General features: G+C 37.6%; 1 protein-coding gene across 1 annotated transcript in view; it reads right to left on the bottom strand.

Annotated features, from left to right (window-relative positions):
• Window positions 1-12,429, bottom strand: part of bpifcl (BPI fold containing family C, like) — a 73,628-nt gene extending 61,199 nt beyond the window's left edge. Inside the window, exons 1-2 of the mRNA XM_079426530.1 lie at window positions 12,347-12,429; window positions 11,284-11,395 (exon numbers count right to left, since the gene is read on the bottom strand). Coding sequence (XP_079282656.1) covers window positions 11,284-11,380 — 97 coding nt within the window. The 5' untranslated portion in view covers window positions 11,381-11,395; window positions 12,347-12,429. The remainder of the gene's footprint in view (window positions 1-11,283; window positions 11,396-12,346) is intronic.
• Window positions 12,430-16,358: the final 3,929 nt, after the last annotated feature.

Here is a 16,358-nt window from a genome sequence, read left to right as displayed (position 1 = left end):
AAAACCACCAGTAGGTGTCACCAAGTCACTGTTAATAAGTGAGTCATTGCGACTGAACCGAATCATTTAAATGGTTGATTCATTCAAAAATGAAACACCCGTGAGGCTGCTCAGAGATGCAAAACAGTGCAGTGGCTGTGTTTGGGATTAATTTTGTTGTCGAAATAGAGCAAAAACAGGCAATATGGTGTCTAAAAGGCAAGTCTCTTAATTAAGTCCTTGTTTATTGAACTGTTGTTCAAAAAAATAAAAATCTCTACGTATTCATGCTGATTTTTGGAGAAAAACGACACTTCGTGTAATATTGATTTACTATATGAAATTATATAAATATACATTTTCTGCCCCTATATCTTCAGTTTTGTGATCATTTTAAATGCATTTTAACAGACTGAATCACGAAAGAACACACGTTAAATGCACGCGCGCACACTAGTCTAATCTAGACTTCACAGCACTCTGTAGGAGTGTTTTGTTTGGTTTTTGGCTAAATACTGATAATGTCAAATCGCACATTGTTAAAACAACAATTACGATATTATCGCAGACGATATATATCGCGCACCCTGCACCACTGTCTTTTTGGCTAATTTGTGTAAAACCTTTTGCTAAACTGCCAAAGCTTAATTTTAACCACCAATGCAATGATGCAAGTATTTAGCTTACCTCTACATGCTTGCAAAGGGGTAATGTCAAGATTTTATAAGCTGCTAGTTTTATAAGCTGCTAGTTTGGTCTCCCTTGACAAACACAGCTTAGGCTGAATAATAGAGCATAAATATGGCCAAGGGTTCAATACATTTCCTTCGAGTTCAACTTCAGCAGAATACGACGGGGTTTTGTTTTCAGCTGGGTCTGCAACATTAATGCCTGTCATGTCCGGCTGCATCTTTCTTGTGATTTTAGCGCCAGTTTGTTCTCCTGCCCGTTATTTACTGCAGTAGTTTCCAGGGAGAGATTTTTATTTTTTTACTCAGTAATTAAGGCGTTTTAAAATGTAGCGAAGTACAATACTTCAAACAAAATGTACTTAAGTAAAAGTAAAATTACATATTTGAAAAATTACTTTAAAAAGTAGAAGTACACAAAAAAGCAATGCGAGTAAATGTAATTCGTTACTTTCCACCTCTGATGACACCTAGTGACTACAACGCAAGTTTCTATTGAAAAATTAGCATGTGCTAGTGGTAAACAAAAAGAGCATGACAAAGCACATGTTGGCAGAAGCATTTTTTATTTTTGCTGAAAAAAGAGGAAGCTGTGAAAGAGGGAATTAAAAGAGTTTGAGGTGAGTAGTTTTAAGTTTTACTGCCATGTTGCATTGATCAACGTCATTTCATGTTGCATTTTTATTGGCTGGTCAGTAAACATGGTCATAGTAGCAAACATACTATGCGATGATCATACTAAATTTCTGGCACTGTCAGAAAATGATCACAAGCTATCTTTGGTCGCAAAATCGTGACAATGACCGTCTTTCAGCCTCTCTCACTGTACTATATAGCACCACCGATTAGCAGCCACGATTACAGAAATTGCCACAATTGTGTCACGTTGCCAGTCTTTTGTCTGTGACAGTCGACAATCATGCAATGTGTACAAGGCTTAAGATCGGAAGATCAAAACTTACTCCAAATTCCAAGAACTCATTTAAAGTTCTGGGGAAATAGAGCTTTTTCTGTGGCTGGTCCCACTTTATGGAACAGTCTTCCATACCATATTAGGATTGCTTCCACTCCTGCATTCAAATCTAGTCTTAAAACATATCTCTTTTCATTGGCTTTTAATACATTGTAATGTCTTGTTTTAGGGCTGTGCGATATATCAAACGTGATGATCATGCGCATCTTGTCAGTAAAGCCGGTTCCGTGATTAGCAGTAAATCTCCATCACCTGCTTTCAGATAGAGCGGCATTTAATACACAGAGCTGTTGTTCGCTGACAAGCTATGCAATATCGTGTTCATAATCGAAGGTGATTCATCTGCGATTATGAACACGATAATGCATAGCTTGTCAGTGAGCCTTCGATTATGAACGTGATATTGCGTAGCTTGTCAGTGATCTACAGCTCTGTGTAATAAATTATCTTCTCTACTTCTTTTTATGTGTTATCTCATGGTCTTTTATTTTTGTGTTGTACAGCACTTTGGTCAGCCTTGTTGCTGTTTTAAATGTGCTTTATAAATAAACTGAACTGAAAATAAATACAGCAAACAATCACATATTAAGGTGACCAGGTGTGCCATTTCCCGGGGACACGTTCTGGCTAGGATTTCTATATTGCTTAAAATAACCAGGTTTTGGCTGTTTGCGCTGCGCAGATCGATCATTGTATGACATCTAAGTAGTGTGAAAGCTATAGAGAGCAGAGCAGACAGCCCCTTATGCTTTCGAATTGCTACTTTGACGTCATAAAATGATTGGTCTGCGCAGCGCTGCTTCAAGTCAAACACACAAAATAATGTACACTCATCGTTTTGACCGTTCTCTGATCCCACCTTCTCTTGTACCACGATTGGTCGATTATGTACAATGCCTGCATGTTATTGGTCAAATTACCTTCATTACCTTCATTAAGTATGAAAATTTTAGACAATATAGAAATCCTGGCCAAAACATGTCCCTGGGAAATGGCCTATCTATATCACCTTATCACATATCTCACACAGAGATCACACTGTCATAGTGTTTCGGAATTTTCATGTATAATTTAAACAGTCACATTATAGGAGATAAAAAATAAAACATTTTAGAAGAGAATGCAACATCACAGTTGTTTGAATCAATGAGCATTAAGCTGTGTCATCAGCAAGTCTTTCCCATCATGCTTTTGGTCCGCGTAGCTGGGGCAGAGTAACTGTGCACAACTGCACAGTGACTCGCTGTCACAAGAGATTTTTGGCTTATGTCAGCGTGATATCAGAGCAAGGATGAATGCCCTCTGACACATTTCTAACTGGCATGCATCTTGTGGTGATCACCAGTGATCAGTTCTTCACAGATTTTGCTCATCTCAAACGAGCCTAACTCATTTTTAGTTAGGCTAGTTAAAAAAAAAAAAAAAAAACTCTAATGACTCTACAGTACACGTCACATTTATTTGAACCTAATACCAGACTAAAGCCCAATTCGGACAGTAATTGTTTCTTATATATGGACGTCTGTAAAAATACATTTACATATCACCTCAGTGATAAAACTCATGGATTCGGATGGCAATTTAGTCACAGTGGAGGAGTGAGTTCTGTGATGCTAAAAACCCGGGAACGTGGCCAGTCGCATGATTGTCTGTTGTAAATAAAATGAATTTTATTAACAAATTTTGTGTAAAATGTATTTTAAAATACTTATTATTATATAAAAATGTATTCTTATTATTCCAAGCATATTTTATAATATATAATCCTATTTATTATTTGATTTAAATCTCCTATTAAAAAATAGGAAAATAGATACGCTAGTTGTATATAATTAAACGCGATATATATCTGTTTATATTAGGCCTACACATTTTACAATTGTATTGCATACCTGCTGCTGCCATAATAAATACCCATTTCAAATTTGTAGGTGCTTTTCTTCTCTTTCTGCTTTCACTCGCTGTGGTGGAGCAGTTCTGAAGTATTGTTCTTTTAAATACTTTCCAGCATTTCAGAAATAAATATGTATGCAAATTACACCGACGTACAACAGACGTACGGTGTTTGGGAGTGCTCAAAAAGGGTTTAAGCACTGAATTTTCTATCGATTTCTTCTCGTAAACTCAGAGATGTGGATTCGGACGGCAATTCAATTACCACACGACCTTGGTGTTTGTCAAAAACAGTAGGTAATTCACGGGGGTGCTGAGAGAAAAACACCGACATCTTGGATTCGGACGGCATTAAAATCACCAACTAACCCCTGTAATCAGAATCAGAATCAGAATCAGAATGAGCTTTATTGGCCAAGTATGTTTACACATACAAGGAATTTGTTGTAGTGACAGAAGCTCCACAGTGCAACAGAAAGACAGTAACAGGACAGGACACAGGTAATAAAACAAAATAACAAGAAATAGCCAATAACCAGTGTACAAAGCAGCAAAAAAATAAAAGATACACAATATATAATATATAATATAGGCGACTATGTATGTACAGGTCAAGTATGTGCAAATTAGCAATGAGAAAAATAAAAATAAAATAAGTGAGTGTGGTGAATGGATAATGAATTAGTTGTGTGTTCCACGTTTATTTATTGAGTGTTCATGAGATGTATTTACTGAGGGAAGAAACTGTTCCTGTGTCTGGTCATTCTGGTGCTCAGAGCTCTGTAGCGTCGACCAGACGGTAGCAGTTCAAAGAGGGAGTGTGCTGGATGTGAGGGGTCCAGAGTGATTTTACCAGCCCTTTTGCTCACTCTGGATAAGTACAGTTCTTGGAGAGTGGGGAGGGTTGTACCAATGATTCGCTCAGCAGTCCGGACTACCCTCCGTAGTCTTCTGAGGTCAGATTTGGTAGCTGAGCTGAACCAGACAGTTATTGAAGTGCAGAGGATGGATTCAATGATGGCAGAGTAGAATTGTTTCAGTAAGTCCTGTGGCAGGTTGAACTTCCTCAGCTGGCGAAGAAAGTACAACCTCTGCTGGCCCTTCCTGACAATGGAGTCAATGTGAATATCCCACTTCAGGTCCTGAGAGATGGTGGTGCCCAGGAATCTGAATGACTCCACTGCAGTCACAGTGCTGTTCACGATGGTGAGTGGGGGGAGAGCAGGGGGGTTTCTCCTGAAGTCCACGATCATCTCCAAAGTTTTGAGCATGTTAAGCTCCAGGTTGTTGAGACTGCACCAGACAGCCAGCTCCTTAACCTCCTGTCTGTAAGCAGACTTGTCACCATCCTGGATGAGGCCAATCAGTGTGGTGTCGTCTGCGAACTTCAGGAGCTTGACAGAGGGGTCTTTAGATGTGCAGTCGTTGGTGTAGAGGGAGAAGAGCAGTGGGGAGAGTACGCAGCCCTGAGAAGCTCCAGTGCTGATGGTTCGAGTGCTGGATGTGAATTTGCCAAGCTTTACTAACTGCTGTCTGTCTGTCAGGAAGCTGTTGATCCACTGGCAGACGGAGGTGGGGACGGAGAGCTGAGTTAGTTTATTTTGAAGGGTTTCCGGGATAATGGTGTTAAAAGCAGAGCTGAAGTCCACAAACAGGATCCTCACATAAGTCCCTGGTCTGTCCAGATGCTGCAGGATGAAGTGCAGTCCCATGTTGACTGCATCATCCACAGACCTGTTTGCTCTGTAGGCAAACTGCAGGGGGTCCAGTAAGGGTCCAGTGATGTCCTTCAGATGAGCCAGAACCAGTCTTTCGAATGATTTCATGGCTACAGACGTTAGGGCCACAGGTCTGTAGTCATTAAGTCCAGTAATTTTGTGTTTCTTTGGAACGGGGATGATTAGATTTTAGATTAGATTCAACTTTATTGTCATTTATGCAGAGTACAAGTACAGAGCTAATGAAATGCAGTTAGCATCTAACCAGAAGTGCAAGAATATAGTGTTTTATATACATATAAGTGCAGAGTAAATGAAGATATGATTTACAGAATGTACAGTGGAATTGCTATATACAGTATTGAGCAGAGTATATACAGAATATAAATAGGAATGCAATGTAGGGATTGTATGTACATTATGAACAGAGCAATGTAGGATTATATACATTATGAACAGCAGAAACGTGAGAACAGTGGTAATAAATAAATACAGCTGGATGAGTGTGCAAAATATTGATAGAACAATGTATTCTATGCAAAACAGCAGTAGTGCAATATTTTATAGAAATAGTTTACTGTGCTTTGTATAGTAACAACTTTATACAGTTTATAGTGTAATAACTTTGACAATGTGCAGTCTGTGCAAAATATGAGTAGTGCAAATGCATGTGTGTAAAGTACTGTGACCAGTGCAATAATAAGCAGGTGCAGGAGTTAGATTAGTGGTGTGGCGTTCAGAAGTGTCACAGCCTCGGGGAAGAAGCTCTTCCTAAGCCTACTAGTGCGAGAGCGTAGGCACCTGTAATGCCTGCCGGATGGAAGGAGGGTGAAAAGTTACCATGGTTAGGGTGAGAGGCATCCTTCAGGTGAACTTTCTTAAGGCTCCTTAAGAAGTAAAGGCGCTGCTGTGCCTTTTTGACCAGAGTGGAGGTGTTATGGGACCAGGTGAGGTCATCAGAGATGTGGATGCCAAGGAACTTGAAACTCGACACACGCTCCACTACAGCTCCGTTGATGTAGATGGGTGTGTGTGCATGACTCTTAGTCCGCCTGAAGTCCACAATGATCTCCTTTGTCTTCTGGGTGTTTAGCTGTAGATTGTTGGTGGCACACCACACAGCCAGGTGCTGCACCTCATCCCTGTAGGCTGATTCATCGTCATCCTTGATCAGACCTACCACCGTGGTGTCATCTGCAAATTTAATTATGGTGTTGGAGCCATAAACAGGAACACAGTCATGGGTGAAGAGGGAGTACAGGAGAGGGCTCAGTACGCAGCCCTGTGGCACGCCGGTGTTCAGGGTGATGATGGAGGAGGAGAGGTTATCTAACTTAACGGACTGAGGTCTGTTAGTCAGAAAATCTAGAATCCAATTGCAGATGGGTGTGCTGATTCCAAGCTGGCTGAGCTTGGAGATCAGCTTGGAGGGGATTACTGTATTAAATGCAGAACTGAAGTCTATGAACAGCATTCTCACATGTGTGTTTTGACTGTCCAGGTGGGTGAGGGCAGAGTGAAGTGCTGTTGAGATGGCGTCCTCTGTTGACCTATTGTGGCGATAGGCAAATTGGAATGGGTCTAGTGTAGCAGGGAGACAGGATTTTAAGTGGGATGCAACCAGTTTCTCAAAACACTTGGCAATGATGGGGGTGAGTGCAACAGGACGGAAGTCGTTAGGGACCGAGGCAGTGGAATGTTTCGGTACTGGTACGATGGTGGAGGTTTTGAAGATAGTGGGGACATGATGGTGGAGCGTTTGAAGCATGAGGGGACTTCACACAGCTCCAGTGATCTATTGAAGATCTGTGTGAAGATGGGGGCCAGCTGATCAGCACTCGTTTAAGTCATCTGCCAGGTGTTGATTCTCCTGAGTGCTGGGGGGTGGTGTTTTGTAGCTGGTGATGTCCTTCAATCCTAACCACACTGAAGCAGGATCACTGGAAGAGAATTTGTTCCTGAGCTTGTCAGAATAATTCCTCTTTGCCACTCTGATCTCCTTTTCCAGTGTGTATTTGGCCTGTTTGTACAAGACTTTATCCCCCTTTCTGTGAGCATCTTCTTTGGCCTGACGGAGCTGTCTGAGTTTGGCAGTGAACCATGGTTTGTCATTGTTGTAGAATAGATGAGTCCTGGTAGGAATGCACATGTCCTCACAGAAACTGATATAAGATGTTACAGTCTCTGTGAGCTCGTCCAGGTCATTTGCTGCAGCTTCAAAAACAGTCCAATCAGTCAGGTCGAAACAGGCTTGTAAATCCTGCTCTGTTTCGTTAGTCCATCTTTTAACAGATCTTAATACAGGCTTTGCAGACTTAAGTTTCTGCCTGTAGGATGGAATAAGATGAACCAAACAGTGATCAGAGAGTCCTAAAGCTGCTCGTGGAACAGAGTGATATGCGTCCTTTATTGTTGTGTAACAGTGATCCAATATATTACTGTCTCTGGTGGGGCATGTGATGTGCTGTCTGTATTTTGGCAGTTCACGGGAGAGATTTGCTTTATTAAAGTCCCCGAGAATGATTAAAACAGAGTCCGGGTGTTGTTGCTCACTCTCTGTGATCAGATCAGCGAGTTTCTGTAAAGCTGTGCTCACGTGCGCTTGCGGTGGAATGTAGACACTCACGAGAATGAACGAGCAGAACTCCCGCGGCGAATAGAACGGCTTGCAGTTAATGAAGAGCGTTTCTAGATCTGAGCAGCACATCTTCTTTAACACAGTTACATCTGTACACCACCTCTCATTGATGTAAAAGCATGTCCCGCCGCCGCGCGATTTCCCCGTTGATTCTGTGTCCCGATCTGCTCTGATCAGCTGGTAATTAGGCAGATGAATCGCGCTGTCCGGTATGTCACCATTCAACCAGGTTTCCGTGAAACACAGAGCAGCAGAGTTAGAAAAGTCCTTGTTTGTCCGGGAGAGCAGAAGGAGTTCGTCCGTTTTGTTGGGTAGAGAGCGGAGATTCGACAAATGGATGCTAGGTAACGCCGTTCTAAATCCGCGCTGACGAAGTTTCACGAGTGCGCCGGCTCGCTTTCCCCGCCTGCGCCTCCTGTAGCGTTTGACCAGAGCTACGGCTCCACCAACTACAATGTCCAGCAAAACGTCCGAAAAATCAAAAACCGGTAGAAGATTTTGTGGTGTGTTCTGCCGAATGTTCAGCAGATCATCCCTGGTGAAACTGATCTTATTTGAAAAACAAAAAACAGGAAAAACAAACAAAAACAATACGAACACTGAGGAGCAACGCACAATAGCTGCCATCAGCGGCGCCATTTTAGATTTATCTACCTAAATGGTGAACGTCCCACTGAGAAGCAATTACCATCTGAATAGGGCAAGAAAAGTGGATTCAAAACACAGTAGGTAATTTGGCCGGGGATTTTTACGGGGGTGGAGAGAGAAAAACACAGACATCCTGGATTCGGACGGCATTAAAATCGCCAACTATCCCTTGTAAATGGTGAAAATCACTTACTGTCTGAATAGGGCTTAAGATGTAAGTCTGAGCTGTTTCAATAATATAATAAAATAATATAATAATGTTGTGTAGTCTATAATACTATAGACACAGCCAGGTTTACTCATTGATAGATTTATTAGTGATGAAATAATTACTTTAGGTTACACTTTATTTTGATAGTCCACTTTAGATATTCTACTAACTTGTTAGTATAATGTCTAAAGTGGAATATAGAAATAAAGTGTTACCTTACTTTATAATTGTATTGGAGTCTTATACACATGCTGTACAGTTCATCTGAGCTGTGCATTAATTTGAGTGGTGACAGATATTATGGTAGTGGCTTGATGGAGCACAGGAGATGCAGATAACTTGATCTTGACCCTTAAGAAACTTTAATTAATGCTGTCACATAACAAATCTGTTTCAAAGATACAATTAAATGAATTGCTAATTACAACATTGAAATAAAAATGTAAAGCCTGTACAAATATTAGAAACCGTGAATATAATTGGGACTCATCAATTAAAAACAGTGCACATTTCATTTATCTTTTATAACATCTATGTAGTTTTGTTCCCTTGGCTTTTTCCTTATATCCTCCTGAGACCCCCCCCCCCCCAAAAAAAAAAGCTTTGTGAATTTAGTATTTTTTCATGTCATTACATTGTTTAGAGCATTAGAAAAAATATTTTATTAATATTTTTTTCCTATGTCCTTTGTAGAGGACACTAGAACTAAGTTTTCCTAAAAATATAATGGCATGAATAGACATAAAAAAGTCTAAAACAATGGGATTTTTTTTTAAATCACCAATACATTTTTAGGTTTCAGGATTTTTTTCTTCTAAACTTTGTTTAAGGATGATTCTCAACTATGTTATAAAATATATAACAAAATTATTTGATATACCATTTTGTTTTATGCAATATGTCTGTACAAATTTCCATAAACTGGTTTTCCCTTTAAACACAGTGTATCTATACTGTATCTAATTTGCATATTAATGGATTGCTGTTGGGACAGCATGTTGAAAAAAGAATTGTCATAATGGGAGTAATAATTGGCCAGATTTTAATAATAATGTCTAATATTTCATAACAAAATAGATATATAATTTATTTTCCTATTCAATTGTAATGTCTCCCAAAATGCATAATAAACATAATTTTAGTCCTGGTGTCCTCTACAGTGGACATGTATGAAATGATGTCCTGTTTCATAACAGGAAGTCATATTTGAATTTGAAAACCCATAACATTTTCCTGAGATGTTGCTTTATGACAAACAATTAGAAAATTATTCAGATTTAAATGACAATTACAAAATATAATCATATTTCCGTAAGGATGTAAAATGTTTCACTAAATTAAATTTAGCCATCTTTAAAGACCGGGGAGAGGGTGTGGTCATGGTGAAACTTCCAATCATTTAGTATCTCTGTAAAGCCCTGAATGTGCTCTGTACAGGACATCCAGACTTACAACTGTGACATGTGAGGTCTCAGAGAAATTCACTAAAATAGAATGTCCACTACGGAGGCAAAAACTCCATAGCTGGGTCTCAGGAGGATATAGGTCCAGAAATTTGTCAAATTTTTCGTCAGGTGCTTTTTTTAATTATATGATGTCATTACGTTGCTGGATAACACAAGAACATGCAGTAATCATAGACAACTTAATCCAGATATTTTAATCTAATATACAAATTCGTTTGAAGAACCAAATTAGCCAGAGATCAGTTATCAGGATTAGAAGATCTGGAATCTTTCAGATCATCTCAAATGTAATAAGCAACTTATGAAGAAAGGTTTTTTTTTTTTTTTTTTTTTTCTCAAAAATGCTAAGGCATGTTTATAAAATTACTTAAATGTCCTACATAAAATATGGCCTAATCTTGCTTTAGTCTAAGCCCTGTTTGTGAAACCAGGCCTTGGTGTTTTACTGTGATGATTAAGTGTTCCCTTTTTTTTTTTTAGAGCAGGGGTACCGAATACTGTTTGGGGAGATCTACCTTCCTGCCAAATTCAGCTCCAGCCCTGATCAAACACAACTGATCCAACTAATTTAGATCTTCAGGAGCACTTAATTACAGACAAGCCTACTTGATCATGGTTGGAACTAAACTTTGCAGAGATTTCCAGGAACAGAACTGGACATCCCTGCATCTGTATCTGATGTGCTCCACTCACTTCACTCCCATTGGTTGTCTTTCCTGAAAGTTACTGCTTATTTGCATAGAGTTAAACATCTGACAGCTTTGTTGAGACACTGGACATGTCCATATTACTTCAGTAATGGTCATTGTAGATTACTGTCACTAGAAATTGCAAAATTAATAGGATTCATAGAAAATGAATGGGATCATTTTGCCTTCACTGCTTGTCACTGGCAGTGTGAATGGTGGAGTTACTTTGCTTTCTAGTTATCTTTTGTCCACCTCAACCAGACAATGGTGAGTGGAGTTTGGAGTGTAAATTACCTTTGCCAACAAGGCTGGCTTAGTGTAAATATGATGTATAGATGTATTCAGTGAAGTGACTTTCATGTTCTTAGGAAGAACTTACCATCTCTGAGACCCTTTTCTGACAGAATAGCTTTCAATGCAGGATAATCTGCATATGTGTGTGTCAGTATCATCAGGAAAAAAAATATCAGCTGCATCCCTCAACTCCTATTCTGTAAAACAAAATATTTTACATTTGAGATTTTTGTGTGTTTCATCTTGTGACATAATTTGATATTTACACGGTATGTACTGCATACTGTCTGCATCCTAACGCCTCTTTTCCATTCATTCATTCAGATGATTTGATCTGACACTGCTTTCAATAATATATTATGTGTGTTCCCTCTAAATGGAACCCATGACCTTGGCATTGCTGCCAGAAGTTCATATCAAATGACCCAGTAGATGCAAATGTGTATAATGTCACGTTTCCTCTGTTCAGCTGCATCAAAATCATTTCCTTAAATTATAGAGAAGTGAAATTAAGACCAGAAGACATCTGCTCAGACAAATACATAAATATAGCAGTGTGTTTATGACCACAGTCATGTTTTAGTTTGTCTTACTTTAAACTGGCTTGCATTCCAATAAATGTATTTTAATTAAGAAGCATTTTTCTTTTTCCCCTAAAGCTACAAAAATTTAATTTTAACACATTTAACACTGCTAATCTATTTTAACAAAGTAAATGCTTGGGAATGAACAATTGCCAGTTGTAAGTACATCAGAATGCATCCTCCAGAATATTAGAATCAACACAGTCTTTTAGAATATTTTGTCTTTTGAGTAGCACAGTAGAGAAGCGATTTCAGATAAAGTCAGCCCATTTATATTTATTGATTGAAAAGATGTTATTATTTGAAGTAACAGAAATTTTAAGGTATACATTTGATCAGCATGCATATTTCTTGACAAGCAAATGCAAGACCTTTGGCTTCCAATCTACCAATATGAGCTGCAACACATTAATCTTTCACATGTTTATATTTATAACCTAATATTCATATCAAGATTCCAATAAATAAAATTTAATAAAAATAAGAAAATAAATAATTACTTACTCATCTAGATTAATTGCAAATAATGCTAAAATATAAACATCTGAAATTGTAAGAACATACCTCACAATGTACCGAACAGCCAGGTGTCTGACAGGGAAAGATTTTCTGTGTGAGTATTTCCTCAAATGCTACTTCAAAAGAACTCCATTCTCAAGGGGGAGGGGTGTTCATTTCCTGCTTTTTTTTTCTTTAAATATTAAAGGATAAACACTAGGTCTATCAATTAATAATAATAATAATAATAAAACTTATTACAGGACTTTAATATATTACAGTTAACAGTTAAAAAAACTGCATGCAACTTGCAAGTATATTTTAATTAATACATGGCCTCTCGCCCACAAAATCACAGTAACATGGCAGATACTTAAACATCTGTATATAATATGTATAATATGTATATACTAAAAAGTATCTTCCCTTCATGAGTGAACTGATAGAAGAACTAGAACTGCTAGTTAATTTTATAAATAACAGCTTCCTCCTTAGCATACCAGAATGTGAACTGAACTGTTTATTTCCCCTTATGGCATAGAGCCATTAGGGAAAATCTAGGGACTTTTTCAGTGTGGTTGTGTTTGTTCAATGCACTTTTTAATTTGACTTAAACTCTGTTTGTTAAAAGATACAGAAAACAACATGCTTTCATAAAATGAGGAAGAAAGGCCAACATAAAGCAGATTAAAGGAATACAATCATGCAGATATAGTTTCTACTTGTATGTTTAATTATTTTTAAAATATACATTTGAGGTGTTGTGTTTCTATGTATAGTTGATATTTAAGTGATTTAATTTTATTTATGCATTTTTATTCTATATTGCTGTAACTGATATTCACATGGATTATGTTGCATCAGCTAAATCTTTTTACACTGTTATGTGGGTAGTTGATCAGTCATCTAAAATACGGTAACACTTTAGAATACTGTTCCGTCATTAATGAATAACTACACAAGAAAACATGAGTAACGCAATATTAGCACTCTAGTAACTACTAGTAACTAACAAGAAACTCCGATTAATGAATTAGTAAGCGATAGAGCTTAGTTGAATGTGGTAGTTCATTATTAGCTAATCAGTAACTATTATTTTTTCATACTTCCCTAAGAACTACTGTATACAGGGTCATAATTAATATGAATAATACATAATGTATAATTAATTCTAAAGTAAAGGTCATGGTAACCCACTAGTAATGACTCAAGTATTGCCAAATTCTTCGGAAGGAATTACTAATTATTTGGATCAGTATTCTAAAGTGAAGATCATGATAACTCCATAGCAATGACTGAAATTATTGTAAGCTTTTGAGAGTGTTGTGACACATTGGATAGTAATTATTCAGGTGGTATTACATACTTCTAAAGGAATTACAAATTTTTTGGATCAGTATTCTAAAGTGAAGATCGTGATAACTCCCTAGTAATTACTGAAGTCATTGTAAACTTTTGAGGCTTTTGTAAGGTTTTGGTTAATAATTCATTTTGCTAGATTTGGTAAGACTTAAATCATTACTAGTGGGTTACCGTGACCTTCACTTTAGAATACTGATCCAAATAATTAGTCATTTCTTCAGAAGGATGCAGTTACACATGAGTCATTACTATCCAAAACCCTACATATATTCAAAAGCTGAAAATGACATTGGTCGATATTAGGGAGTTATGATGCTTTTCACTTTAGAATACTGATCCAAGTAGTTAGTAGTTCTTTTAAAAGAATTTGATCATTCTTGAGTCATTAGTGGGTTACCATGATCTTCATTTTAGAATTAATTATACATTATGCATAAGTCACATTAATTATGAACCTGTATACAGAAGTTCTTAGTAGTTCTCCAGGATATATAAAGAAAATAGTAGTTATTGATTAGCTAATAGTGAACTACCAGTTTCAACTGAGTGCTATTACTTACTAAATCAATAATCATAGTTTCTTGTTAGGTAATAGCAGTTTAATTTGTTACAAATGTTTGTCTTTTTGATAGTTCCCTCTGTCCAGCAAAGTATTTTTATTATTCTAGTTACACTGCAATTTATAGATATTAATTTTGTTTTTTGTTTTTTTTTACAATATGAAGATAGTTTTTTTGGGCTTTATTAACTGATTATATTGGGCTTTATTAAACTTTATGAAACTATAATAGTTACCTACAATCTTTAGATTTGGCCCACTCCTGACAGCTAAATGGATATATTTGCATGGCTTTCTGACATTTACAGATGTAAAAAATATACCTGTGACGTATCAGTTATGCACTGAGGAAAACACAATGTTTCAAATGCGTTAAACAGCACAAATATTCGCTGTTTGCTATGGTGGATCGATTTGATCCATGATCGACATTAAGGGCTGCTTCAGAATAAGCGTGTACGTCACATTATCCTGACTCACTGAACCTGGATAGCATTAGTCAGATTGCATGAACTTGAATTGTCGTTTATGGAACCGCTTTAGTCCCGATTGATTTGTTAGGTTATTTCAAGTCAGGTTTTGGACTTTAATCCCCGCATTTCTTAGCGTCTTTTATGGAACAGCTGGTCACCTTAATATGTGATTGTTGCTGTATTTATTTTCAGTTCAGTTTATTTATAAAGCACATTTAAAACAGCAACAAGGCTGACCAAAGTGTTGTACAATACAAAAATAAAAGACCATGATATAACACATAAAAAGAAGTAGAGAAGATAATTTATTACACAGAATTGTAGATCACTGACAAGCTACGCAATATCGCGTTCATAATCGAAGGCTCACTGACAAGCTATGCATTATCGTGTTCATAATCGCAGATGAATCACCTTCGATTATGAACACGATATTGCATAGCTTGTCAGCGAACAACAGCTCTGTGTATTAAATGCCGCTCTATCTGAAAGCAGGTGATGGAGATTTACTGCTAATCACGGAACCGGCTTTACTGACAAGATGCGCATGATCATCACGTTTGATATATCGCACAGCCCTAAAACAAGACATCACAATGTATTAAAAGCCAATGAAAAGAGATATGTTTTAAGACTAGATTTGAATGCAGGAGTGGAAGCAATCCTAATTTGGTATGGAAGACTGTTCCATAAAGTGGGACAAGCCACAGAAAAAGCTCTATTTCCCCAGAACTTTAAATGAGTTTTTGGAATTTGGAGTAAGTTTTGATCTTCCGATCTTAAGCCTTGTACACATTGCATGATTGTCGACTGTCACAGACAAAAGACTGGCAACGTGACACAATTGTGGCAATTTCTGTAATCGTGGCTGCTAATCGGTGGTGCTATATAGTACAGTGAGAGAGGCAGGCTGAAAGACGGTCATTGTCACAATCTTGAGACCAAAGATAGCCTGTGATCATTTTCTGACAGTGCCAGAAATTTAGCATGATCATCGCATAGTATGTTTGCTACTATGACCATGTTTACTGACCAGCCAATAAAAATGCAACATGAAATGACGTTGATCAATGCAACATGGCGGTAAAACTTAAAACTACTCACCTCAAACTCTTTTAATTCCCTCTTTCACAGCTTCCTCTTTTTTCAGCAAACATAAAAAATGCTTCTGCCAACATGTGCTTTGTCATGCTCTTTTTGTTTACCACTAGCACATGCTAATTTTTCAATAGAAACTTGCGTTGTTGTCACTAGGTGTCATCAGAGTTGGAAAGTAACGAATTACATTTACTCGCATTGCTTTTTTGTGTACTTCTACTTTTTAAAGTAATTTTTCAAATATGTAATTTTACTTTTACTTAAGTATATTTTGTTTGAAGTATTGTACTTCGCTACATTTTAAAACGCATTAATTACTGAGTAAAAAAATAAAAATCGCTCCCTGGAAACTACTGCAGTAAATAACGGCAGGAGAACAAACTGGCGCTAAAATCACAAGAAAGATGCAGCCGGACATGACAGGCATTAATGTTGCAGACCCAGCTGAAAACAAAACCCCGTCGTATTCTGCTGAAGTTGAACTCGAAGGAAATGTATTGAACCCTTGGCCATATTTATGCTCTATTATTCAGCCTAAGCTGTGTTTGTCAAGGGAGACCAAACTAGCAGCTTATAAAACTAGCAG

This window comes from Barbus barbus, assembly GCF_936440315.1.
Source record: "Barbus barbus genome assembly, chromosome: 10".
NCBI lineage: Eukaryota > Metazoa > Chordata > Actinopteri > Cypriniformes > Cyprinidae > Barbus > Barbus barbus.
This window is presented reverse-complemented; position numbering and strand designations above follow the sequence as displayed.